At 53.0% G+C, this 27,998-nt stretch overlaps 1 protein-coding gene across 1 annotated transcript; it reads right to left on the bottom strand.

Moving 5' to 3' along the window:
- Positions 1–606: 606 nt before the first annotated feature.
- LOC144735484 (uncharacterized) lies at positions 607–27,972 on the bottom strand. Its single transcript, XM_078617883.1, has 12 exons — positions 27,807–27,972; positions 27,303–27,403; positions 23,080–26,870; positions 21,342–21,360; positions 15,875–16,041; positions 14,288–14,454; positions 13,195–13,296; positions 12,033–12,254; positions 10,517–10,609; positions 9,135–9,422; positions 7,132–7,344; positions 607–5,581 (listed from the first exon to the last, which is right to left on the bottom strand). The coding sequence occupies exons 1-12, from the start codon at positions 27,970–27,972 to the stop codon at positions 4,395–4,397; spliced, it is 6,516 nt and encodes a 2,171-aa protein (XP_078474009.1). The 3' UTR covers positions 607–4,394.
- Between the last annotated feature and the right edge of the window lie 26 nt (positions 27,973–27,998).

Genomic DNA, 27,998 nt, shown 5'->3' with positions numbered 1-27,998 from the left:
TTTACCATTTGAGTAGTGCGACGTTTCGCTGGTAACTACAACCAGCATCATCGGGCGAAATGCCAGAATAGTGAAGCAATCCACCGACTTCCGGTCTTAAATAGACCAGGACGTTGATCCTATTCATCATTGATCCTATTCGCGGGGGGTTGGTGATCCTATTCCCGCACGGTACATTCTCGAACTTCCCCTCACCGAATTCCTTGCATTTTCTCAATGAGGGTTTTGACCCGAAAGAAATCTCATCTCGTCGAAAAATAAAATTAAAACAGTCTCCATCTCTCGCCCGATATCGAGCTCGCAACTTCATCTTGCGCAGCAGCAACGACAACAACAACCTTTGACCAGACACGGGAACATGATCCGGCTACAGGGGAAAACCTTGGATGCGGCTCGGATACTGTCGGCCGACCCGGAGCTCACATCTCAACAGGATACCCAACGTATTATCCTACAAATAATGACAATCAGTGTATCGATGAGAACCCATTCAAGTCTCGATTGTGACGTTAACCAAGTTATCTCGAAGCGAAGACTCGCCAACATTCCGTATCGCAGCAGACCAGTGCCTTGATTTCGGAAAGAGCCTCATAATCCAACGCCAGGCACCCGCAGTAACTTTTTAATGTCATTTCAGCAGGCATCTCATACAGCGCCTGACGATGCAAACTTAAATGTATAAATACAAATAGGCTTTTGTTTGACCCACAGTGTGGCTGGGCTAAAGCCAGAAACCCTGCTGTACAATAGTGACATGGCTTAACAATAAATAATCACGGGCGAATCTCTGCTCTTGACGCAGTACCTTTTGTAAAACACTCACGCCCAGGGCTTGAGCCCAAACCACTTAAAACCAGAGACAGATCCAGGCCAAAGATGATTCCTAGAGGGCATTAAGGGTGATGCGCAATTGTGACTCGTGTCAAATAGGTTTCTTGTCTCGGTTGGGCAGTTGTAAAACATGTCCGCCCCCCCCACCACAATACGCAAAGAGGTTGAAACCGGTACTGCAGCAAGAAGTCCTCCCATTTACGTCGCGTTCCCGCTTTGCGTTGTTTCGCTGGGACGACAACGACCACGACGTTGACATCGTTTCGCTGGAATGACGGCAAGCGGTGGAGGTGGCAACGTTCCGGCAAAACGACGCAAAGCGGGAGAGCGACGTTAAACGGTTTCCTAACGAGGTTGAAACCGGTACGAAGCCGACGCAGTTTTGCTGGGACGTCGTCAGCGTCAACGCCGACGACGACGCTGACGATGATGTTGATGATGATGCTGACGATGACGTTGATGCCGGCGACGAATTGGGGAACGTAATTCGATTTGTAAAACAACAAAAAAATGCATCGACTTGCCTACGACGTTGCTTTTGAACAACAGAAAGAGAAGTGTGGGCAGTGTAACGACGCCCACAACCCCCCTAGCGGGCGCTAAAGCCCTCGGTTGTTTACAACATGGCCACACTGTAGACTGACGGCACACTGTACAACATCGTCGTACTGTGCAACGCACATTGTCACGCGGCACACTGTACAGCATCGCCACACTGTACACTGCGCGACATCGCCATGCCCAACATCGAGTCACTGTCCACTGTACATCGCCACACCGTGCACTGTACATCGCCATATTGTGCAATGTACAGCGCCATACTGTGCACTGTACAATGCCACGCTGCACAACAGCGCCATACTGTGCACTGTACAGCGCCATACTGTGCACTGTACAGCACCACGCTGTAAAGTTCCATGCCAAGTCACTCCAAACAATGGCCTCTTACATGCAACATCTTTTCGGGTATCTGTTCTTCTCTTTTTGTCGTTGTTGATCACTTCATCGTCCCCTGCAAATTTTCACCAGCAGACGACCCCGCAGGAACGCATCCTAAATAGACGCCGTTAAGCGAACGGTAAACATAAAAACTTGGTTTCGACTGGCCGCCGTTTCGCCGAACGTCGCGGTTTTCTCAGGGATGCATCCCCGACGTAAACGGAGGGACTTTCCGTACGGACGTCTCTCGCTGCCGTCGGGGAAAGTATAACCCTGGTCAACGGCGTTTTACACTTTTAGAAAACGAGTCCGCGTGCGTTCGTTCTACGCGTGCAGTGTGGTGACGGCAACGTCACGTGACGCGCGGGGCATTGTGTTAACATCCCCAGCGTTTAACAGTACTCTCTTTATTGTCAGCCAACACTGGTATAAACATGGGCATTTTCGTTCTTTTCTATCATGTGCATCAACAGGTGCTTGTGCACAGGCATGTCCACGTACACGTGCACCCCGTGCTCTCTTTTAGCCCCGCCCCTCCCGATACGTTCCATTCATTGGCTACCACATTCTGATAAGCCCCCCTCCCTCTCCTCCCCCTTAACTTGTATTTAAGAACTTGCATCTTGAATCCCTGCCTCACTTGATGCAGCAAATCTGGCTGTGACGGTCCCACCTGATGACGGAGACTTGCGTTGCCTCCGAAACGTCGTGATTTCTATTATTTTAATTAAATTTTTTACCTACGTGACTTTACCGAAAGAACTAAGAGTATTGTGGGAGGAGGCAAACGAATGATCACAGTCGCGTCTTGTGCCCTCTTACAAATCACATTTCGCGCGTTTTTTTTTTACTCTTCTCTCGTCCGTCCTTTGAGGAATCTTTCACGTCGTTTTCCAAAAGAAGGGTTTGAAATCGTTTTTTTTGTCGACGGATCCACGACTTGAAACCCGTGTGTTCTCTGTAAAAGGTTCCGACTCATTAAATCTGACACGAACACGGACCCCGGGATTGAACCTGTGAGCTTCGAGGTCCTGGCTCAAGTGTCGATGAAATGGACAATTACGGTGGCTAGGAGATGTTAACTACCTCGCCTGGTAAACAGGAGGTCGTGGGTTCGATCCTGATCCTGACGCCTGCTGCTGTATATTTGGAGTTTGCGGTGTTTCTCTCCCCGTGGTCGTGTGGATTTTTCTCCGGGTCCTCCAGGGTTTTCCCCTCCACGTTTAGAATCAACGTCACCACGCCTTTTAAGTATTTGGCTGCCGCTATACATTTCCACACGACGACGACGATGATGATGATGATCAGCCACTTCGTTGAGCTTGCACTTGCGATGACCAAGTCACTTCTGAAACACAGCTACTCATTGGGCCTTACCTCGTAAAATAAAAATAGTTGAGCTTTTAGTTTCAAAATCCTCCCAACCACAGGACTTGACACCGGACTCTAAACCTCTGCGACAGATCTACGGTCCTAGGGGTGCCGTTGCGAATCCTCTGAAATACACCCAGCCGGCACCCGGCTTCGAATCCAGCGGTCTCGGCGTCCCCGGCTCGGTGTTCGGACGCCAGAGGTCGCAACCGGGTACCCGATACCCGTACCCTACCCGACACCCGGCTACCCGTACCCGGCCGGGTACGGGTACCCGTTTGCGACCCTGGTGCGGCCGGGTATGGGTAGGCCGTGAGTTACTGGTGAGTAACCGTTTGTCACTCATTTCGGGTAGGGTACGGGTAGGGAACGGGTACCCATTTGCGACCCTGGTGCGGCCGGGTACGGGTAAGGAATCAAAACCCGTTTGCGACCTCTGTCGGACGCGGCCATCGGCACCCACCGGGGCTCGGATCCGGCGGCGGCGGCGCCGCCAGCGGATGCCGGAGAAATCGGCGGAGTAGCCGAGATAGACGAGAGAGAGTTTAACACGTAGGCTTTCACGGCCAATATCCACAATGTAGCTTTTTTGGGTTAGATCGCGTATATAAATGTGACGCTAAACCCGCCACCATCCGGCACAGCCAATTAGTCATCTGGCTGTTGCCTGCTGATGCCGGTTGCAATTACTGGCGAAACGTCGTACTCAGATTGTTGAGGTCGTGGCTTTGCTCTCCAACACACAACCAGTTCGTGCTGTTCCAGTAACGAATTGGCCACGTTCTGTTTACGTGACAAACCTTAGCGACACATTTATATATTTACACGATCTAACCCAACAAAACCTGCATTGTGGATGAACGCGAGTTTCTAAGACTTAAATTTCGATTTAAAGCTTTCGTGACTGCAGGGATTCATCTTCTTGGTTCTTTCAGTAAAGTCATGTAGAAGGGAAATAATAAAATAACAAAAATAAAACATAATAAAATAATTCTCACCTGAGAATTATTTTATTATGTTTTATTTTTATTAATAAAATAATAAAAATAAAACATAATAAAATAATTTGTATTAATAAAATAATAAAAATGAAACATAAAATAATTTTTATTAATAAAATTAAAAAAAACACACAATAAAATATTTCTCACCTGAGAAATAATTCTCACCTGAGAATTATTTTATTATGTTTTATTTTTTTTATTCTATTATTTCCCTTCTACGTGACTCTACCAAAAGAACCAAGAAGATTTCTAAGACTTGGCAGTGTCGTGCGAGTGGCAGTGCTTCTTGTAGCTAGCCAGCAGTGAGAAGCTTCGGCCGCACTCCTGACACACGTGGGGCCGTGCGCGAGCGTGCGTGTGCGTCATCTCGTGCCGGCGCAAGTCCTCGATGTCCGCAAAGCCTTCGGCGCATTCCTGACACCCCAGCGCTCCCCCCCGCGCCGCCGCCGCCGCCGTCCCTCCGCTCGCCCGGTGCACCGTCTTCTGGTGCTTCCGCAGCGCCGCGACGTTCGGGAACTTTCGGCGGCACTCGCGGCAACCGTGCGATCGCTGCCCGGCGTGCGTACGCCGGTGCTTGCGAAGGCTGCAGGTGCGCGGGAACGTGCGGCCGCACTCCCCGCACGCGTACGGCCGCTCGCCCGAGTGCGTCAGCCGGTGCCGGCGCACCGCCTTGGCGTCGGCGAACACCTTGCCGCACTCGGCGCAAGTGTGCACCGTCGTCGCGGCGGCGGTGGCGGCCGTGGCCGCGACCTCGTGCGCCCGCAGGTGCGCCTCGAGCGCCGACGCCGTCGCGAAGTGGCGGCCGCACTCGGGGCAAGCGTGGGGCAGACGCCTGTGGGCGCCGCCGCTTGCAGCGTTCTCCCCGTCCCCCTCGACGGTGTCGCTGGCGGCGGCGGTGGTGGCGCCGGCGGCGGCGGCGACGTGCGTCTTGGCGTGCTCCCGCAGGTTGCACGGCTGCACGAAGCGTCGGCCGCAGTCGGGGCAGACGTGCGGCCGCTCCCCCGTGTGAGTCATGAGGTGCTGGCGCAGCTGCGACGTCCACAGGAACGACTTGCCGCAGTGGGCGCAGGCGTGGGTCAGGGCGCCGGCGTGCGTGCGCTCGTGCTTCCACAGGTTCGAGCGGTTCGAGAAGGTGGCTCCGCAGTCCGCGCAAGCGTTGGAGCGGGCGCCCGTGTGCGTGTCCTCGTGCTTGCGCAGGTCCGAGCGGCTCATGAAGCGCTTGCCGCAGTCCGCGCAGGCGTGCGGCCGCTCGCCGGCGTGCGACTTGCGGTGCTTGTTGAGGTTGGAGACGTTGGAGAAGCCCTTGCCGCACTCGTCGCACGTGGTGCTGCGCTCGCGCGTCCGACGCTTGCGGTAGGCACGCTTGGGACGCTCTCCGACGAAATAGGCCCCCACCCCCGGCAGGTCCGGCGGCCTCTCCGCGGGCCTGGCGGTGACTGCGGGCACAGCGGCGGCAGAAAAGTGTTAACATCACGGGGTGCCGCGGTGGCGAGATGTTAACTGCCTCGCCTGGTATACGGGAGCCATGGGTTCAGCCTCAAAGTGTATAGTGTAGTGTATAGTGTAGTGTATCGTAGTGTATAGTAGTGTAGTGTATAGTGTAGTGTATAGTGTAGTGTAGTGTATTGTATTGTGTAGTGTATAGTGTAGTGTATAGTGTAGTGTATAGTGTAGTGTATAGTGTAGTGTATAGTACTGTAGTGTAGTGTATAGTGTAGTGTATAGTGTAGTGTATAGTAGTGTAGTGTATAGTGTAGTGTATAGTGTAGTATATAGTAGTGTAGTGTATAGTGTAGTGTACAGTGTAGTGTATAGTGTAGTGTATAGTGTAGTATATAGTAGTGTAGTGTATAGTGGAGTGTACAGTGTAGTGTATACAGCATCGACGGCCAAAACACTTAAGATCTTCCTGAGCTTCTATTGCCCGTTCGCTCAACAAACCCCCCTCGGTTCGTAAATAGAGAGGCAGCTGCGGGAAGACTGCCACGCCGGGAGATCAAACCTCTGCATCGCCACTCCGGCGTGCGAACCATGAACACCGCAGCAGCGCCCAGGTATATGCCAATCTGTACCCAAGTAAAAGTAAAAAAAATCCACTTCACGATTAATTGTACGAATGTTTAGCCACACCTGGAAGACTCTGGCTGCCCGCCTGATGATGCTGGTTGTTGTAATTGCCGGCGAAACGTCACGGCTACTCGAACTGTAACGATTGCTGTGGGTTTACTCTCCAACGCACAACCGGTTAGCGCTGTACTAGTAACGAATTGGCCACGTTCTGTTTACGTGACAAACCCCTTACCCATTGGCCGCGTCGGGCTGTGGAGGCGGGTTGAACGACACACTGACATTTACGCGATCGAACCCAACGAAGCCTCTACTGTGGATCTGCAAAGCGTCCGTAATGTACGAATTCACCAAAAGCGCTCCCCCCCCAAAAAACCCCATCCTGTTGGGCGCGCCGCCCCACGCTAGATTTACAATCAACGTGAAGCGTTTAGAATTATTTGGCTGCTATAAATGTCCAAGTGATGTTGAGCAATCATTGGTGATAGGCCAGGTTGCTTCTGAAAAGCTACATGGCAGCTCAGTGGCGCCTTCCCTGGTACAACAAGAAAAAATTAACCCGTAAAAACAAAGTTTTTCACTATAAATCCTTTATATGCGTGGCATCGGTTTTATTTTATTATTCATTTCTGTTTTTCTTGAGTAAGAGTTTCATTTTAATCACATTGGTATTTTAAATTAAATATGAATTTTTTTTTTTCCTAAAAAGTGGAAAATTTTGGAAAAAATTTTTCACGAAAATAATTGTCACGCACAACGAGTCTGTGTGCAAAATGTCCGCTCGATTGGATCACGGGAAGTGGGTTAAAAAACGACCGAAAGATTTGCACGGTCGTAAGCGCGCAAGCAAGCAAGCAAGTGAACTTAATATAAAGGATTTAAAAATTGCTTAGTTTAGTGCAAACCCTATCCAGCTGACCGTGCCGCCCCACGTTAGAGGAGATGGGTTCCTCACGGTCGCTGGCGTCCGCGGGGACCATCTCCTCCGTCTCCGCGCTCCAAGCCGCGTCCAGCAGCTCCTCGCCCTGCGGCTCCTGGGCGCCCTCGGGGCTCACGGCTACCCCGGGCGCCGACGTCTGCTCTGCCACGGCTGCAAGGGAGCCGGGATCACACGCAAGGGAGTGGGGTTCGGCTAGGAGATGTTAACTACCTCGCCTGGTGTGCAGGAGGTCGTGGGTTTGATCACGACCCTGACGATGCCTGCTGCTGTCTATTTGGAGTCTGCGTGTCTCTCTCTCATCATCATCACGGTGAATAGGAGATGTTAACTACTTCGCCTGGTGTGCAGGATGGTTGTGGGTTCGATCCCGACCCTAACGATGCCTGCTGCTGTCTATTTGGAGTCTGCGTCTCTCTCTCATCATCATCATCACGGTGACTAGGAGATGTTGACTACCTCGCCTGGTGTGCAGGAGGTCGTGGGTTTGAGCCCGACCCTGACGCCTGCTCTATATTTGGAGTCTGTGTGTCTCTCTCCCCGTGGTTTTTCTCCGGGTCCTCCAGTTTTTCCCCTCCACATTTAGAATCGACGTCACGCGTTTAGACTATTCAGTTCGTCTGGCTGCAATACATCTCACATGTTCAGAGTACAGCAGAACCTCGGAGATCGAACGCACGATAACTCAAACAAATCGGTGTTTCGAACGCTATTTAAAAACATTTTTTGCCCCGGAAACCGAACGAAATTCGGAGGTCGTAGGGGCAATCCCGACTTAAAAGAAGCTGTATACCCAGTTACTTAATGTTAATAGCTCAGCTTATTGGAGAATATATTGAGTACATTGATTATATTGATGTAGTTTATATTTAGTTCTTTAACATCGGTTTATTGTATGATAGTGGATGGTTACAGTTCTTTAGTGTGAATATACTAAATGCCTCTGTTGATATGAAAACTCTGACTTTAACATAGCCACTTCCGTGACCAGTTACATGCTAATTTCTCACATTAACATCATGCTAATCTCCCAGTTACATGATCATTTCTGACTTGAACATCCTGCTAATTCTCTCACATTAACGCAGCTTATTCAATGCTACATTCTTCTGTTGATATGTAAACGCCTTTGTGAAGGCGCTCTTCCCCTCCCACCCAGCTTAAAATACGCTGCCAAGCTTAGCAGTGTTCATTTGAGCGCTGTCTTTCAGACAGCTCTGTCTTCACCTGAGGACGGCTGCTTGTGTTGTGGCCGAAACGTCGTGAGAATTGTATTTTATTATGTTGTATTTTTATTATTTTATTATTTCCCTTCTACGTGACTTTACCGAAAGAACCAAGAAGATTTCGATTTAAAGCTTTCGTGAATGCAGGGATTCATCTTCTTGGTTCTTTCGGTAAAGTCACTTCCCTTCTACGTGACTTTACTGAAATAACCAAGAAGATGAACCAAGAAGAGTTTATATATATATTTTTTAGTTTTAGTTGGTCGTGGCGGAGTGGCTTCCGCGCCTTCGATCCCGAGTGAGCGAAGCCGTCTAGAGTCTCGCGCTCCTGCCTAGGGGGGGGGGGGGGGGGGTCACCGCCCATCGGCGGCAAGGGAGAAAACTTAACCCGTAAAAACAAAGTTTTTCACTATAAATCCTTTATATGCGTGGCATCGGTTTTATTTTATTATTCATTTCTGTTTTTCTTGAGTAAGAGTTTCATTTTTATCACATTGGTATTTTAAATGAAATATGACATTTTTTTTTTCCTAAAAAGTGGAAAATTTAGGAAATTTTATTTTTTTTCACGAAAATTAATTGTCACGCACAACGAGTCTGTGTGCAAAACGTCAGCTCGATTGGATAACGGGAAGTGGGTTAAAAAAACGACCGAAAGATTTGCACGGTCGTAAGAGCGCAAGCAAGCAAGCAAGTGAACTCAATATAAATGATTTAAAAAAGAGGGGGGGGGGAGGAGGAGGGGGCTTCGGTCCTCACCGTCACGTTCACAGGCGTCGCGATCGTCAGGATCGTCGCGGTTGTCGCGATCGTTGTGGTTGTCGTGGCCGTTGTCGCCGTCTCCATAGCGGACGGGCAGTGCGGCGCGGCGGCGCGCGTGCGACTTGCGGTGCTTGTTGAGGTTGGACACGTTGGAGAACTCCTTGCCGCACTCCTCGCAGGTGGTGCTTCGGGCCGTCCGCCGCCTGCGGTAGGCCCGCCCGGGCCTCCCCCTGCCGGCGCGGCCTGCCGGCGGGTCCGGCGGCCTCTCGGCGGGCCTGGCGGCGACTGCGGTCGTGACAGCGGCGACAGCGTGGGCCGCGTCACACAGAGCGTCGCGGCGTGTCGCTTCTCTACGCGGTACGATGCACTTGGTCCATCCATCATCCATCATCATCATCGACATCAACAAGCCTTTACGGGCGCCGTGGTGGCGAGACGTTTACTGCCTCGCCTGGTACACGGGGGGCCTGGCGGTGACTGTGGGTGCAGCAGCATCGTCACACAATGCAACGGGGTGCCGCAGTGGATAGACAGCTTTGGGCGATTCCAAGCACCGTTCAAATTCATGGAACTGGGCCACGTCACACAGAGCGACGCGGCGTGTTGCTTTTCTACGCGATCCCGCACCCCCTCGTGGTACGATGCACTTGGTCCATCCATCATCATCGACATCAACAAGCCTTTAGGGGCGCCGTGGTGGCGAGATGTTAACTCCCTCGCCTGGTACACGGGTCGTGTGTTTCGTGGCTTTGATCCCGACTCTGACGCCTGCTGCTGCTGCTGTATATTTGGAGTTTGCACATCTCTCTCCCCGTGATCGCGTGGATTTGTCTCCGGGTCTTCCGTTTTTTTTCCCCCCCCTCCAAATTTAGAATCAACATCGCCACACCTTTAGAGTGTTTGCCTGCTGCTGCTGCTATACATTTCCACATAAGCCACTTTGTTGAGCCATCAATTAGCTTAAGCCAGCGTCGCTTCTGAAAAAGAACTACAAATCAGCTCAGCGGGGCCTTATCTGGTCAAGTAAAACAATCGTTTAGTTTTGTGCAAACCAGAGGTTGCAACCGGGTACCCGATACCCGTACCCCTACCCGATACCCGGCTACCCGTACCCTTGCCGGGTACCCGTTTGCGACCCTGGTGCGGCCGGGTACGGGTAGGCCGTGAGTCACTGGTGAGTAACCGTTTGTCACTCATTTCGGGTAGGGTACGGGTACGGGTAGGGAACGGGTACCCGTACCTGGCCGGGTACGGGTACCCATTTGCGACCCTGGTGCGGCCGGGTACGGGTAAGGAATCAAAACCCGTTTGCGACCTCTGGTGCAAACCCCATATGGTTGGACCGTGCCGCCCCACGCTAGCGGATATGAGTTCCTTACGGTCGCTGGCGTCCGCGGGCGCCAGCTCCTCCGTCTCCGCGCCCCAAGTGACGTCCAGCAGCTCCCCGTCCGCCGGCGTCTGCTCTGCCACGGCTGCAAGGAAGCCGGTTTTTAACAACGCAGCAAAGTTCGGCCGAAATGACCCCCACAGTCAATGGGGGAGTAGAGAGTTACCCCGCCGTTCCCCCTTACCAAATGTACGTATATGCTGAACTCCTTTGGCACCGTATAATGATACAATTGCGCTTCGAACGCACCGCCCCCCGTTCGTCTAACAAACACGATTTAACTTCACCATGAGGATTTTTCAAAAAGGCGTCCGTCGATGCCGATCGGGGACTTAGCTGTGTGTCGAATCCATCATCGAGTCCCGTTCAAAAGGGGAAATGACCCTGAGGTTGTCACCGAAGTTTCCTGCCTTGACGTGCCCTCAAGTTTGAACCAGGCACAAAGCATGCATTTGTATGCACGTGGGAACTTCTATCGCACCGTACGTAGCTAACCGTGCTGATCTGTGGGTCTCTGTGGGTGTCTCTATGAGTTTGGGTGTCTGTGGGTCTTTGTGTTTCTCTATGGGTGTCTCTATGGGTCTGGGTGTCTGTGGGTCTCTGTGTGTCCCTAAGGGTGTCTCTGAGTCTGGGTGTCTGTGGGTCTTTGTGTGTCTCTGAGTCTGGGTGTCTGTGGGTCTCTGTGTTCCGATGGGTGTCTCTATGGGTCTGGGTGTCTGTGGGTCTCTGTGTGTCCCTATGGGTGTCTCTATGGGTCTGGGTGTCTGTGGGTCTCTGTGTGTCCCTATGGGTGTCTCTATGAGTCTGGGTGTCTGTGGGTCTCTGTGTGTCCCTATGGGTGTCTCTATGAGTCTGGGTGTCTGTGGGTCTCTGTGTGTCCCTATGGGTGTCTCTATGAGTCTGGGTGTCTGTGGGTCTCTGTGTGTCCCTATGGGTGTCTCTATGAGTCTGGGTGTCTGTGGGTCTCTGTGTGTCCCTATGGGTGTCTCTATGAGTCTGGGTGTCTGTGGGTCTCTGTGTGTCCCTATGGGTGTCTCTATGAGTCTGGGTGTCTGTGGGTCTCTGTGTGTTCCTATGGGTGTTTCTATGAGTCTGGGTGTATGTGGGTCTCTGTGTGTCTGTATGTTGAACTTCTATCGCACCGTGCGTAGCCAACCGTGCTAATCTATGGGTCTCTGTGGGTCTGTGTGTCTGTGTGTCTGTGTGTCTGTGTGTCTGTGGGTCTCTGTGGGTCTCTGTGGGTCTCTGTGGGTCTCTGTAGGTCTCTATGGATCTGAGTGTCTGTGGGTCTCCGTGTATGTATGTTGAACTTCTTTTGCACCGTACGGAGCCCACGTCTCATCGGAGATTGGCTCCGTACGGTGCGAAAGCAATTCAACGTACCTATGAATCTCCGCGCGATCCGTACACCCCCCCACCCACCCCCACCCCCCGCACCCCGGCCTTCAAATCACGCCGGACTCACGACGGGGGCGCGCGTGCGCCACCGCTGCCAGGTCCGTCCTCACCGTCGCCGTCTCCGGAGCGGACGGGCGGCGCGGCACGGCGGCGCGCGTGCGACTTGCGGTGCTTGTTGAGGTTGGACACGTTGGAGAACTCCTTGCCGCACTCCTCGCAGGTGGTGCTGCGCTCGCGGGCCGTCCGCCGCTTGCGGTAGGCCCGCCCGGGCCTCCCCCTGCCGGCGCGGCCTGCCGGCGGGTCCGGCAGCCTCTCGGCGGGCTTGGCGGCGACTGCGGTCGTGACAGCGGCGACAGTGTGGGCCACGTCACACAGAGCATCGCGGCGTCACGGCGTGTTGCTTCTCTACGCGGTACGATGCACTTGGTCCATCATCGACATCAACAAGCCTTTAGAGGCGCCGTGGTGGCGAGACGTTTACTGCCTCACCTGGTATACAGGGGGCCTGGTACACGGGGGGCCTGGTACACGGGGGGCCTGGTACACGGGGGGCCTGGCGGTGACTGTGGGTGCAGCAGCAGCGGCAGCAGCAGCAGCATCGTCGCACAATGCAACGGGGCGGCGCGGTGCATAGACAGCGTTGGGCGATTCCAAGCACCGTTCAAACTCATGGAACTGCCCTCGACGCCACGGTGGCTGGGAGATGTTAACTACGTCGCCTGGTATGCGTGAGGTCGTGGGTTCGATCCCGACCCTGACACCCGCTGCTGTATATTTGGAGTTTGCGTGTTCACTCTCCCCGCGGTTGCGTGCATTTGTATCCGGATCCTCCGGTGTTTTACCTTCAGATTTAGAATCAACGTCAAGCGTTTAGAATTAAATTTCGATTTAAAGCTTTCGTGACTGCAGGGGTTCATCTTCTTGGTTCTTTCGGTAAAGTCACGTAGAAGGGAAGGAGGACGGCTGCTTGCGTTGTGGCCGAAACGTCGTGAGAATTATTTTATGACGTGAAATTTTTTTAATTTTATTATTTCCCTTCTACGTGACTTTACCGAAAGAACCAAGAAGACGTTTAGAATTATTTGGCTGCTATAAATGTCCCAGTCATGTTGAGCAATCATTGGTGATAGGCCAGGTTGCTTCTGAAAAAAAAGATCTACATGCCAGCTCAGTGGCACCTTCCCTGGTAAAATAAGAAAAAATTGCTTAGTTTGGTGCAAACCCTATCCAGCTGACCGTGCCGCCCCACGCTAGCGGATATGAGTTCCTCACGGTCGCTGGCGTCTGCGGGGGCCATCTCCTCCGTCTCCGCGCTCCAAGCCGCGTTCAGCGGCTCCTGGGCTCCCCCGGGCGCCGACGTCTGCTCTGCCACGGCTGCAAGGGAGCCCCGGTGTACACGCATCACCCCCGTGCTGTTTGTATATTCATTGACTTCAGTACTTTGCTTCCTATGGGAAGATCAACTCTTCAACTATTTGGTTTGACACGTAGGCTTTCGCGGCCAATGTCATCCATAATAATGGAGGCTTTTCTGGGTTTGGATCGCGTAAATGTGTCAATGTGTCGTTAAACACGCCAACACCCGACACAGCCAATTAGTAACGGGGTTTGTTACGTGAACAGAACGTGGCCAATTCGTTACTAGTACAGCACTAACCTGTGGTAATTCTAGATTTGAAGCTTTCGTGACTGCAAGGATTCATACTCTTAGGTTGTTTCGGTAAAGTCACGCAGGTAAAAAAATAAATAATCCTTGCAGTCACGAAAGCTTCAAATCTAGAATTAACACCCTCTACGGAGAGGAATTTCACCTATCTGTTAGAGCTTTTAACAGACGACGAGACAAGAAGTCACAGCTTCTCGAGACGCTGGCCTTCCTCAAGAGATGCCGAGATAACAATAAACTTGTATTTAAGAGCCTGTATCTTGGAATCTCTGCCTCACTTGATGCAGCAAATCTGGCTGTGACGGTCCCACCTGATGACGGAGACTTGTGTTGCCTCCTAAACGTCGTGATTTATTATTTTATTTCTATAATTATTTCAATTATATTTCTATTATTTATTTTTTTACCTACGTGACTTTACCGAAAAAACCTAAGAGCACTAACCGGTGTGTTGGAGAGTCAAGCCACAACATTTACAATCATCCAGTCTCACTTGATACAGCAAATCTGGCTGTGACGGTCCCACCTGATGACGGAGACTTGTGTTGCCTCCGAAACGTCGTGATTTATTATTTTATTTCTATTATTATTAAAATTTAATTTTTATTATTAACTTTTTTACCTACGTGACTTTACCTAAGAGCACTAACCCGTGTGTTGGAGAGCCAAGCCACAACGTTTACAATCATCCAGTCTCACCGTCACGGTGGCCGGTGTCAACGTCGTCGCTGCTGCTGTCGTGCCCACCGCGGTCTTCGTAGTCAACTGGTGCTTCGGGTTTCTCCGCCACGTGATGCCAGAAGTCGGAGCCGGGATCCACTCCGTGCGGTCCCCCCGAGGGAACGGAACGGCTTCCCATCGCTCTCCTCGAGTCCAGAGGGAAAGAGGCGCCACCAAACGATGTCAGTTTACGCAGCATCTTAACGTGCACAACATCGTAACAACTGCCTGATTACTAATCTAGTATATAATTACAATAACCCCCCCCCCTCAAATCGTTGCACCTGATGAGTTAATGAGTTAATGATGACGTCACCCTGCTGCTCTATATAAGAACGGGAGACAGAGCAGAGCGTCACCATTCTGGCGAATTGCCCGATGATGCTGGATGCAATTACCAGCGAAACGTCGTACTCAAAAATTGTAAATGTTGTGGTTCCACGTTTCAACACACCGGTGGGCTAAAGCAGTGAACTACTTGTCTTTTGTCAACGTGACACTTTTTTACTGATTGGCCGTGTCGGGTGGTGGAGGGTTACGACACATTTATAAATAACGCGATCTAAACCCAAAAACGTTATGAACAACAAAACCGGTTTGTGAGAATTTTTTGGGGTTTAAAAAAATTTCCCCCCCACCACCACCACCCGCAATTAGTGAGGTTTAGTTACGTACACAAAACGTGCAAATTTGTTACCACTTCAGCACACCGGGTGTGTGTTGGAGAGTAAACCCACAACATTTATAATTGGAGTACCGTGACGTTTCGCTGGTGATGACAACAACCAGCTTCATTATGTGATTTTCCACGGTGGCTACTACCTCGCCTGCATAACTGTCAACCCCTTATCAGCGCCCCTACCTTATTACAGACCAATTGAGAGCTTATTGGTCGCCCCGTGCCATTATAAATCTTAACTGTTCATCCCACAAAGTCCCATCACAAAGGAGAAACAATCAAATAGACAAAAAGTGCTTTTGCCCGTATTGAAACAGCTATACGCTGTATGGACCTGAAAACTCAATTTCCTTGTACAAGAATACGGGTAAACCGAGTGGGTTGGCAGGTGCACCTGGTATACAGGAGGTCGTGGGATCGATCCTGACCCTGGTGCCTGCTGTACATTTAAAGTTTACGTCTCTTTCTCTCTCCCCGTGGCCACGTTGATTTTTATCCGAGTCCCCCGGTTTTTCACCTCAACATTCACAATCAACGCGACGCACTGAAGAGTATTTGGCTGCAATACATTTCCGGAAGTGATAAGCCCACTTCTTTGAGCTATCATTTGTGATAGCCAGGTCACTTGTGAAAGAGAGCTAAATAGCAGCTCCAGTGCACCTTACCTGGTCAAATAAATCATTATAATAAATAAAACATTGTTTGTCGTTCAGTTCATAGAATTTGGCCGTGGTCAAGAGGTAGCCGAGACCGATGCAAGCACACAGAATGAGAATATTTATACCGGAGGAGAAATCCAATGAGCTATAAACCTCTTTTTTTAAATCACAGATGTTCTCGTAGGGTCACGCGGGGGTCAGAACGTTTCAATATTCCAACCAACACACCTTGCCTTGGCTTTCCTCCTGCTGATAGGTCCCACCACCACCGCCGTTGTTGTTGTTGTTGTTGTCGTGGTGGTGGTTGCAGTAGTAAGGTCGACAACACCCAACCTCACCCTAAAATCGTCCAAAGTCATTAACTCTACTGCGGCAAACGTTGACTTTATGAATGGCTAAACTGTCAATGTCCTTTTTAGCACTCACCGCCCGTTATCTGTGCGCAAAAAAAAAGAGAATACATCGATTTACGACGTGCAAATTATTTTCCGTCGCCGCGCAGAGATGTGGACTTCTTTGGTTTCGCTGAGAAAGAAATGTGTTGGGTCACTTTTATTTAAAAAAAAATCCCCTGCCCAGGAACGTTTGGAACCGATTCCCTTTCAAACAAGGGGGGTGATGTAGCGTAAGAATTCCATAGGAATGGCGTAGGTTTATTAGGTAGCTGGTAACATTCTCAATAAACTTTCGGCCCAGAACTGCCACTCCACTGCAGGATGATTTTTGCCCCCCTATTGAAACGGCTGTACGTCGCCTGGACCTCAAAAATGAATTTCCCTTGCACAAGAATGAGGGCTTCACCCGTGTGGGTTGTCAGGGTCATTGAGATAACTCATAATGATGATGATGATGCAGAAGTAGCAGGCGAGAAGACGATATCGTGAGATGACCACGTGTCCAATTGTGTCACGTGGCACAGATTTCAAGTGTCACGTGGCCCAGATTTTAAGTGTCACGTGGCCCAGACTTTAAGTGTCACGTGGCCCAGACTTCAAGTGTCACGTGGCCCAGATTTCAAGTGCCACGTGGCCCAGATTTCAAGTGTCACGTGGTCCAGGTTTCAAGTGTCACGTGGTCCAGGTGGTCTCCAAATATTTTACAACGGGGTTTTAATTCGGCTGTTGTTGTTTGTTGTTGTTGTGTTTGTTGTTGTTGTGTTTGTTGTGTTTGGTGTTGTGTTTGGTGTTGTGTTTGTTGTGTTTGTTGTTGTTGTGTTTGTTGTGTTTGTTGTTGTTGTGTTTATTGTTGTTGTGTTTGTTGTCGTTGTGTTGTTGTTTGTTGTGTTTTTTGTTGTGTTTGTTGTTGTGTTTGTTGTTGTTGTGTTTGTTGTTGTGTTTGTTGTTGTTGTGGTTGTTGTGTTTGTTGTTGTTGGCAAAGTCCCGTGAAACCAACTTAAGTTTGATAGCAATCAATGAACGTTCTCGAACGAAGCGAATGCTGTGTTTGTGTGTTTATGCAAACAACAAATCCTGTCCAACAATAACGAACAATAGTTTAAATGTACCTGTCACTTTGTCGCTGCTGTCCTTACGTTAGCTGTGTTGTTGTTTGTGTTGCTGCTGTTGTTGCTGTTGTTGTTGCTGTTGTTGTTGCTGTTGTTGTTTTAATTGTGACAATCGTGAGCGTTCGAAGGGCAAGGAAGCGGCGATGGCCCCTTGCCGGGGATAGTCAGCAGCATGGAGCCGCTGCCGTGACCACCACCACAATGATGTCTCTGTGTGGTGGTGATGTAGTGGTGCAGTGGTGGTAGTGGTGGTGGTGATGTAGTGGTGGTGGTGGTAGTGGTGCAGTGGCGGTAGTGGTGGTGCAGTGGTGGTGGTAGTGGTGCAGTGGTGATGTAGTGGTGGTGGTGCAGTGGTGGTGGTAGTGGTGCAGTGGTGGTAGTGGTAGTGGTGATGTAGTGGTGGTGGTGCAGTGGTGGTAGTAGTGTAGTAGTAGTGGTGGTGGTGCAGTGGTGGTAGTGGTAGTAGTGGTGGTGATGTAGTGGTGGTGGTGCAGTGGTGGTAGTAGTGTAGTAGTAGTGGTGGCAGTGGTGGTGTAGTGGTGGTAGTAGTGTAGTAATAGTGGTGGTAGTGGCAGTGGTGGTGTAGTAGTGGCAGTGGTGGTGTAGTAGTGGTATTGGTGGTGTAGTGGTGGTGGTGGTAGTAGTGGTGCAGTGGTGGTGGTGTAGTGCTGGTTGTGGTGGTGTAGTGGTAGTAGTGGTGGTGTAGTGGTAGTAGTGGTGGTGGTGTAGTAGTGGTGGTCTAGTGTTGGTGGTAGTGGTGGTGATGGTTGTGGTGGTGTAGTGGTAGTAGTGGTGGTGGTGTAGTGGTGGTTGTGGTGGTGTAGTGGTGGTGTAGTGGTGGTTGTGGTGGTGTAGTGGTGGTGTAGTAGTGGTGGTGGTAGTAGTGGTGGTAGTGGTGTAGTGGTGGTGGTGTAGTGGTGGTGTAGTGGTGGTTGTGGTGGTGTAGTGGTAGTAGTAGTGGTGGTGTAGTGGTGGTGTAGTAGTGGTGGTGGTAGTAGTGGTGTAGTAGTGGTGGTAGTGGTGGTGGTGGTAGTGGTGTAGTGGTGGTGGTGTAGTGGTGGTTGTGGTGGTGTAGTGGTAGTAGTAGTGGTGGTGGTGTAGTGGTAGTAGTAGTGGTGGTAGTGGTGGTGGTGGTAGTGGTGTAGTGGTGGTGGTGTAGTGGTGGTAGTGTAGTGGTTGTGATAGTGTAGTAGTAGTGGTGGTGGTAGTGGTGGTGATGGTGGTGTAGTAGTGGTGGTAGTGTAGTAGTAGTGGTGGTAGTAGTGTAGTAGTGGTGTTGGTGTTGGAGTTTAAACGCGAGCGGTCGGCTTGCCTTGGCGGTGCTGGTGACGGTGGTGATGGTGACGTCACCCGCAGGAAGAGGGGGCGGGGCTAAGAAAGGAAGAGGAGGGGCTACAGGGGTCAAGGGGTGGGGCTAGGTGGGGGAGGAGAGGGGCTGAGGAGGAGAAGGGGGAGGGGCTAAAGGGGGGAGAAGAGGGGAGGGGTTAAGCGGGTGCTTAGGGGAGAGGAGGAGGGAGGGGCTAAGAGGTGGAGCTAAGCGGGGAGAAGGGGGAGGAGCTACGGGGAAAGGGGAGGGGCTAAGGGGGGGGAGGTGCTAATGGAGATGTGGGGTTAAGGGGTGGGGGTTATTAAGGGGCGGGGGGTGAGTTTAATGTGGAAAGGGGTGGGGCTAGAGTGGCCCCGGAACGCGCGTCGATGAGCGCTGAGCCAATCAGCAGGCGGCTGCGCCTGTGACGTCGGCGGCGGCAGCTGCTCGATGCGGACCAAACGGCTTCGCTCGTTGCTCAATTTCTTGACAGCAGCAGCAGCCTTGTTGTTGTGGTTGTTGTGGTTGCTGTTGTGGTTGTTGTTGTGATTGTTGTGGTGGTTGTTGTGGTTATTGTTGTGGCTGTGGTTGTTGTTGTGGTTGTTGTGGTGGTTGTGGTTGCTGTTGTTGTTGTGAGAATTGTATTTTATTATGTTTTATTTTTATTATTTTATTTTTTCCCTTCTACGTGACTACCGAAAGAACCAAGAAGATGAATCCCTGCAGTTATTATACTCTGTGAGAATTGTATTGTATAATAAAAATAAAACATAAAACACAATTCTCATTTTGTAAAAACATAATAAACATAAAACATAATACAAAATAAAACATAATAAAATACAATTTATTTTTATTCTCACTGTGTGAGAATTGTATTTTGTTTTATTTTTATCACTTTGTGAAAATATTATTTTATTATGTTTTATTTTTTATCACTTTGGGAGAATTGTATTTTACTATGTTTTATTTTTATCACTTTGTGAGAATTGTATGTTTTTTAATTATTTCCCTTCTACGTGACTCCATTACACTCCACATGCTTCATCAGAGTTGAATTCGCATCGAGGTTAGACGTATGGGTCCAAAAGGGGCTCGCGTGACTTCAAGCGATGACGAGGGACGTTATTGAGGTCCTGATGAATGGGGAGGTTTACTACAGATGGAACAGTGGATCATAACGTGGTAGTAGTACCGACTCGTACGAGTACCTACTACTGGTAGAAGGTACTAGTACTTGCCTACTTGGACTACTCGTAGTAGGTACGACTACTCATAATCGTGGGTTCTGTACCCACGTTACAATCCACCATCCCAACGTCCCATCTCTTTGCTTCGATTCAAGTACTTTCGATTGCAATATTTTGCTGTCTTTTCTTGGATTTTCTGTTTGCACTCAGTCACATATTCATTTTAAGATGTTTTTTGTTCATTTTTTTTGTTTTTTGCTTGTTGCGGTTGCACCCGATTCAAGAGCCGAATGGCTCACAGGGCTATACCTAATAAATGAACTTGAACTTGATTTCTGTTCGGCTTTTCAGGAACTCATCCTGGGCGTGAACCTGGGTATGGCCTGTACGGCCACGTAGTGAAAACTGCGCAGTCTGATGGTGTGAAACCAGTCTCAGGATTCTAGCGAACTCCTCTTCAATGAATCATACAGGGCAGGCTGACCAGGTTTGTGCTTTAGGTCCAAGGTTACCAGGGACAACGTTTAAGTGTTGTACATTTATTTATTCCACCAAATCCCCCCAAATCTCCAATACTATCTCCTAATGGACCACTTTTACTTTGCCGTGTCCTTAGCAAATATTCGGTCTCCGGAAAATGATGGTAATTCATGACCACGGCAGGTCTGTCTTGGTGCGAGGATGAGTGTGTCTCCGGCATTTTTTATTGTGCCTTTTTAGAAAAAAAAGTAATTGACAGCCATGCCATTAAGTAAAACACACGTGTTTTATATTCCAGTTAAACAACAACAAAATTATCGATTATTTTATGAGGTCAGTTGCGTAGCGTCTGATAATGGGAAACTATACAGTGGAAATCAATCGTTACTCCAAATGTCTCTTACAAGGCACGCGCATTGCTTACAAAGCGACTTTACAGTATTTGCTTTGACAACACCGTAGTTGACAAATAATGGTTAAGCACTCTCAGGCTGTACACATATTCTTGGGTTTTTTCGGTAAAGTCACGTAGGTAAAAAATTTAAATTAATAAAAATAAAATAAAAATAAAATAAAAATCACGACTTTTCGGAGGCAACACAAGCTTCCGTCTTCAGGTGGAACCATCACAGCACGATAGCTGTATCAAGTGATCAAGTGATACAGCTATCATGCTGTGACGGTTCCACCTGAAGACGGAAGCTTGTGTTGCCTCCGAAACGTCGTGATTTTTATTTTATTTTTATTTGACTTTTATTAATTTAAATTTTTTACCTACGTGACTTTACCGAAAAAACCTAATAATATGAATCCTTGCAGTCACGAAAGCTTCAAATGTAGGCTGTACACAATTAGTTTTGCTTAACCCATTGTACTTTACATCCCGTGGGACATTCTGTAAATGATCACAAAAGCCAATTTATACTCCATACGTCACATTCTTTTGGCTAAATATTCAAACGTAATACCTTCTGACACAATTTCTTAGGGGTGATCGCTGTGTTTTTAATTGGAGGCAAGGTAGGGTTCTCACCCCTGTTACATTAAATATTCCTTTCCTCACCCAGTCTGATGAATTGTCACAATTCAGGACCACAATTTAAATCAAGAATCGTTTTTGTACGTTTTTTTTACCATCATTTGTATGCATTCTCATTCACCCCCCTCCCCCCCATACCATTTAAAAGTTTTGTTCAGTTTGTCCACCCCCCGCACCTCAGATAGGCGCAGTTGCCTATGCACGGTGTGAAATAAGTTCAACATGCATACGTTCACGCATTTAAAATGCTATTTTATACACACATCGTGTACCTTAGAAACCAATATTATTCAATAAAAATGTTTTCGTGTGGTTACGTCAATTCGTAGCCCCCGTCGAGGCGTGGTGGGATGTCGGTGATATTGCCCACGAATCGCCTGTGCGGGGGGGGGGGGGGGGCAGTGCTAGGCCACGTGACCCACTCTGCGAGTCAGTTTTGTGGGGGGGTAGCGCTGGGTCATGTGATCCACTCTGAGTCAATGGTGTGGGGGGCTGCAGTGTTGGGTCACATGACCCACGCTCTCTCTCTCTGGTGACTGCAGCGATATTGCCCACTGTTTGTCTTTAAACAGTCTTCTATCAACTCAAGGTGACCGAATCTTGCCACGAATATCGATAAACTGACGGCATCATTACATTATTGAAATTTGGTGGCTGCCTTTTCCATTATTTGAGAGCTACTCCTACGCTTTTGCAACCGTTTCCAAGTCGCCCGCTTGCCGAGACCACCTGAAGTTTCTTCCGCCCCTGCATTCTGAAAAACGGCTTTTGTACTCGCGTCAGAAATGTATTATAACTTTCGATGTAAAGCTTTCGTGGCTGCAGGGATTCATCTTCTTGGTTCTTTCGGTAAAGTCACGTAGAATGGAAATAATAAAATAATAAATAATAAAACATATTTTTATTATAATTGTATTCTTTTTTTATTTTATTATTTCCATTCTACGTGACTTTACCGAAAGAACCAAGAAGATGAATCCCTGCAGTCACGAAAGCTTTAAATCGAAAAGTGAACTTTTATGTCGGGTATCCTTCTTCCTCTGCGTGCAAGGAAACACAACTGCCTCCTTCTGGCACCACATTCATTCCCCGGCGTGTACGCGTCCCAAGTGCATAGCGTGACGCAGCAGTATTTCATCAATGAAGTGTGCGTCCATAAATACGAACGGTTTTCGGCACAGCACGGGAGACGTTTGTTACTCTTCTTGGTTCTTTCGGTAAAGTCATGTAGAATGGAAATAATAAAATCATAAAAATAAAACATAATAAAATAATATATTATATTATTAGATTCCAAGAACACAGGATGAGATGTTACTATCCTTTGTGCAAGCACTTCCAAGAGTTCATGAACGGTGAGCCTGGTGAAATTTGGGGAGCGCATCGTCAGTAGTGAACCTTTGGTTCCTAGGGTGTTTCGGCCTTTCACACTATACACCCTCCCCAAAGGCGGCCAGCGACAGGGTGATCAATCCTACGCTTGCGTCCCATTCCCAATTAGTCTTAGGAGTTGCCTTGTTGTTGATAGCCAACATCCCATTATATTATTTTATATTATATTAGTTTATTATATTATTTTATATTATATTATTTTATTATGTTTTATTTTTATGATTTTATTATTTCCATTCTACGTGACTACCGAAAGAACCAAGAAGATGAATCCCTGCAGTCACGAAAGCTTTAAATCGACGTTTCTTACTCTTTGCTGCCGTGACAGCGCGTCTCTATGTTACGCCCGCCCCTTCGATGGAGCCACCCGTGGTGGCGTAAAGAGCTGCGTGTGGTGGATTAAGGAGCCGCGCGCGGCTCGGGAAAGACGCCGGTCGACCACCGCTCCTCCCGACCTTCACACGGTTGAACGGCGACTCTGGACCAGACTTTGTCCGGATTTGAGACATTCCCTGCGATTACTGGCAAGTCCCGAGCTCCATCCCCGCCTCCGCTATCGGCGCCGCCGCATCTCCACGCTGCTGCTGCTGCTGCTGCGCGGGAGCCTTGGGCGCGGGCCGATGAGTCGCCCGGTGCCTCTTGAGGTTCGCCGACTGCGAGAAGCGGCGGCCGCACTCCTCGCACGCGTACGGCCGGTCGCCCGTGTGCGTGCGCAGGTGCGTCTTGAGGTTGGAGGGCTCGGCGAAGCGCACTCCGCACTCCTCGCAAACGTACGGCTTCTCGCGGCTGTGCACGCGCTTGTGCACGCGCAGCGACGAGTGCCACGTGAAGCCCTTGCCGCACTCGTCGCAGAGGTACAGCTTGGCCGCGTGGATCTTCTGGTGCTTCTTGAGGCGGTAGACCAGCGTGAAGCCCTTGCCGCACTCCTGGCACACGTGCGGCCGCTCGCCCGTGTGCTTCATCTGGTGGCGCTTGAGCGCAGACAGCCAGAAGAAGGCTTCGCCGCACTCCTTGCACACGTGCGGGCGCACCCCCGAGTGCAGCTTCAGGTGGCAGCCGAGGCCGTGCGGCTGGGCGAAACGCTTGCCGCACACCGCGCACGGGTAAGGCCGCTCCCCGCTGTGGATCTCCCGGTGCGTCCTGAGGCGCGAGCTGCTGACGAAGCCCTTGCCGCACACCTCGCACGCGTAGGGACGCTCGCTCGAGTGCGTCCTCGCGTGCTTCTTCAGGTCGGAGAGACGCAGGAAGTCGCGGCCGCACTCCTCGCACGCGTGCCGTCGCTCCGTGCCGCCGTGCGCGCCGCGCCGGTGCCGGGCCAGCAGCGAGCGCAACGGGAAGCCTTGCCCGCAGTCGTCGCACGCGTGAGCGTGCTGCCGCTGTTTCTCCGCGTCCGCCGCGCCGCCCCCGTGCGGAGCCTCGTCCGGCCGTGCTACCGGCGCTGCCGAAGACGGCGGCGAGCTCCGGCTCTCCGCGACGACGGGACGCGGGGGGTCCCCGGCGTGCACGCGCCGGTGTCTTTTGAGCTCCGAGGCGCGAGCGAAGGCCTTGGAGCAATCGCCGCACGCGTACGCCTTCTGCCCGCCGTGGGCCCACTGGTGCTTCCGGAGGTGGGAGGCGCACGGGAAGCCCTCGCCGCACTCGTCGCACACGTGCGGGTACTCCCCCGAGTGGACCTTGCGGTGGCGCGACAGCCGGTAGAACGTCTCGAAGCCCCTGCCGCACAGCTCGCACGGCGGCGGTTTGTCGCGCGCGTGGATCTTGGCGTGCTTCCTCAGGTTGTCGGCGAAGGCGAAGGTCTTGCCGCACTCCGGGCAGACGTGCGGCCGCTCGCCGGCGTGCACGCCCCGGTGCGCCGCCAGCTTCTCCGGCGTCGCGAAGCCGCGGCCGCACCGCCCGCAGACGTGCGGCCGCGCCGTGCCGTGAGTCCGCCGGTGCTTCGTCAGGTCCGAGGGCTGGTAGAAGGCTTTGCCGCACTCGCCGCACACGTTCTGCCGCTCGCCCGTGTGCGTGCGCCTGTGGCGCTTCAGGTAGGAGAGCCACCGGAACTCTTGGCCGCAGTCGTCGCACACGTGCGCCCGGCTTTCCGCGTGCGACGTCGGACGCCTCTCCGGGTCCCCGTTTGCTGGCGACGCTTCGATGGAATCCCCGCGCGCTCGGGCGGGTCCTTCGGCGGAGGGGGACGCGCGCAGACGCTCGCCCACCTCCCCCGATGCCCTCTCCCCACGTGAGCAAGACCGCTCGCCGAACTGCGTCGCCGCCTGGCTCTCGCCGACGAACCCCGGAGGCTGTACGGCCGGCTCCCCTCGCTTGTTGCCAGCGCACCATCTTCCACGGGAGGGGTCCTCGCTTTGGCGTGCGATGGACGCCTTCGGGGGCTCCTCGCGCTCAAGCGGACCGTCTCCGCTCCGCTCCTCCCCGTGCCCCTCCACACATTCTCCGCTCGCGAACGCCCCTCCCGCTTCTCCCGCTCCTCCTCCCACCCCGGGCTCCTCGTTGCGGTGCGCGTCGACGACCCCTCCCCGCGTAGCCGGCTCCCTCGGCCGTCTCGTGCGCGCGTTCGGCCTCCCCGCGCCGTGCACCTTCTGGTGCCTCCTGAGATCGGACGCCTGCAGGAAGGCCCGGTCGCACTCGGCGCACGCGTGCGGGCGCACGCCCAGGTGCGCCCTGCGGTGCCGGTTCAGCGAGGAGGCGCAGGCAAACGCCTGCCCGCACTCCGTGCACACCAGCTCCCTGGAGGCGTCGCGCGGCCCCTGCCGACGGCAGTCGTCCCCGTCTGGCGTTGGCGGCGGCAGCGGCGGCGGTGGCGGCTCGCTCTCCTCCAGAACGGTCGGCCGAGAAACCGCTCCTTCCGACGCCGCCGCCGGCGCCGCCCCTGGTCGCTCGGTCGCATGCAGCCTCCGGTGCCTCCTGAGGTCCGAGGGCTGTGAAAATCCCTTGCCGCACTCGGCACACGCGTGCGGCCTGTCGCCCGTGTGCGTCCGCCGGTGTCGCGTCAGGTAGGAGAGCCACCGGAAGCCCTGGCCGCACTCGGCGCACACGTGCGCTCCGCTCCCGCCGCCGGCCCCGGGTGCCTCGCGCCCCTCGGCGCCCGTCGGCGAGACGCCTTCGCGACCGTCGCCCGCGGGGAGCTCGTCCGGCGCGGGCAGAGCCGCCGCGCGTCGCTTGGATTCGTGGCGTGGGGGCACCTCGTCCGCCTCCCTGTCGAGGGGCTCATCCGGCCGCGGCGAACCCAGCGTCTTTACGTCGGAGCGCCCGTCCCGTTGGGCGGCGAGCTCCGCGGCTCGAGCAGAGCCCCCCCCGCGCGCCTCGCCGCACAAGTCCCCCCGGGCGCCCTGGTGCGACAGACGCGGTGGGCCCTCCTCCCCGCTTTCCTCCCAGGGCGGTGGCCCCCGGCCGTTGGGCACCTTGGGCTCTGGTCTCTCCCTGTCGTGAACCCCCAGGTGCTTCTTGAGGTTCGACGACTGGTAGAATCCCTTGCCGCACCGCCCGCACACGTGCGGCCGCTCGCCCGTGTGCGTCCTGCCGTGCCTCTTCAGGTACGATGGCCACCGGAAGCCCCGGCCGCACTCCCCGCACACGTGCGCCCCGCCGGCGCCGTCGTCGCGCCCCCTGCCATCCCCCGCCGCGTCCGTCGGCTCCGTCGCCGCCCCCGGCGCGTCGGGGCGAGCGTTCGGCCTCCGCCCGCGGTGCCTGCGGAGGCCCGAGGGCCGGCGGAACGCGCGGCCGCGCTCGCTCGCCCTCTCGCCCGCGCGCCGGTGCCTCCTCGGGTGCGGCCGGCACAGCTCGCCCGAGCGGATCTTGCGGCGGCGCGAGAGCTTGCTCGCCGAGGGGAGCGTGCTCCCACGCTCGCCGCGCCCGCCGCCGTCGTGAGACGCCCGGTGCTCGACAAGTTCCCCGTGCGACGGGAACGCCCGGTCGCAGGCGTCGCACAGAAAGAGAGTCGTCGCCGGCGTCCCTTCGGCCGCGGCCGCCCCCCCCCCCTCCGGCTCCCTCCCCCGGCTGCGCCGACGCCGACTGGCCCAGTGGCCCGCGCGCGTGTCCCTGGCGGTGCCGGGCCAGCTCGCGTTGCCCCGAAAACACCTCCCCGCACTCGGCGCACACTGCGCGGCGGCGAGGGCCGGAGAGCACGTGCCGCCGCTCGTGGCTCCGGAGGTAGCAGAGCCAGGGGAAGCCTCTGCCGCAGACCCCGCACAAGTGGCGTCGGCTCTCGGCGCTCGCCCGCCCGGGACAAGCGCGGCCACCGTCGGCCGTCGGCGACTTCGGGCGACGAGGCTGGCGGTGCGATTGGCAGCGCGTCCGCCGATCGCGGTCCGAGGTCAAGATCCGGCCGCGCTCCCGGCACGGACGCTTAATGCCGTGCAGCTGCGCATGCCTGCGCAGGCCACCGATGCTGACGAAAGTCTTGCCACAGTCGAGGCACGGGTGTTGCTGCCTCTTGCTGCGTCCTGCCAGTGATGGGGGGGAACGAGAGAAATTACGATTCTTCACGCCAGTGGTTCTCGACCGGGGTACACGTAGCAATGTCCCAGGGGGTACAGTGAGGCGATTTATAAACGTGCGGAATTATACCGTACGTGAGGGTCGTTGGCGAATAATCATGTATGCGAATCTGCCGATATAAAATGGTCGAGCTATAATTTGTGGGCAGGTCGCTTCTGAAAAGCAGTTACACGTGGCTCAATTCTGTAGCACTCACCACCACCAACGCCGCCACCGTCATCACCGTCGCTGTCCTCCAACTCCACCTCCACCTCGGCCCAGCCCTGGGAGGAGGCGTCTCGCTCTCCCCGCGAGTCCACACTCACCTCCACCTCATTCCCCGCGGCAACTCCTCCGACCTCCGAGCCTTGAAAGGGGCCGAGGGTTGGACGGGACCACAGTCAGAATATTGATTTATACTTGACATCTTTTTCGCGGATGTCCAGTTGTGGCGGGTAAGAATGATACAACAACAAACAACACAAAGAGACGATAGGAGTGCAGAAGCGCATCTGAAAGCGCGCGATGATGCGGTGACCGACTTTGTTTGATGGCTAGCCAAAAAGCCGCCGCCACTGCGAGGATGACCGGAGTTCGCGTGACGACGGTTAATGCTTCCTTGACAAAATCAGCAAAGGTATTGGGGTTCATTTATGGAAAGCACTTTGTGCGGTGTAACGAGCACGACCTTATCACGTTGAATGGGTGGCGGGGTATCGGAGTTGGAGGGAGGGGAGGGAAGCAAGCGGTCTGTGTGTCCCCTCTCTCACCTACGGACTCCTCCTGCTCCTCGCACTTCACGATGACGGCCGCCTGCACCTCGGGGCGCGACTCCTCTTCCCGTTCCTCCTTGATGAGCAGCGACGCTTCTTCCTCTCGCCCAGGGTCACGTGCAGCAGCAGCAGCAGCAGCGCCAGCAGCCGTAGCTATGTCCATGGCACCGCGAGACGTGGGGGGGCTAC

Source organism: Lampetra planeri, chromosome 55 (assembly GCF_965212315.1).
Source record: "Lampetra planeri chromosome 55, kcLamPlan1.2.h2, whole genome shotgun sequence".
Lineage (NCBI taxonomy): Eukaryota > Metazoa > Chordata > Hyperoartia > Petromyzontiformes > Petromyzontidae > Lampetra > Lampetra planeri.
This window is presented reverse-complemented; position numbering and strand designations above follow the sequence as displayed.

Excerpts from the sequence above, each read along its gene's own strand:
- LOC144735484 (XM_078617883.1), bottom strand. The coding sequence starts at position 27,972 with ATGGACATAGCTACGGCTGCTGGCGCTGCTGCTGCTGCTGCTGCACGT. Across the intron at positions 13,297-14,287 it reads TGACACCGGCCACCGTGACG|CCGTGGCAGAGCAGACGTCG; the intron begins GTGAGACTGGAT and ends GCTCCCTTGCAG. Across the intron at positions 5,582-7,131 it reads CTCTAACGTGGGGCGGCACG|TCACCGCCAGGCCCGCGGAG; the intron begins GTCAGCTGGATA and ends CTGTGCCCGCAG.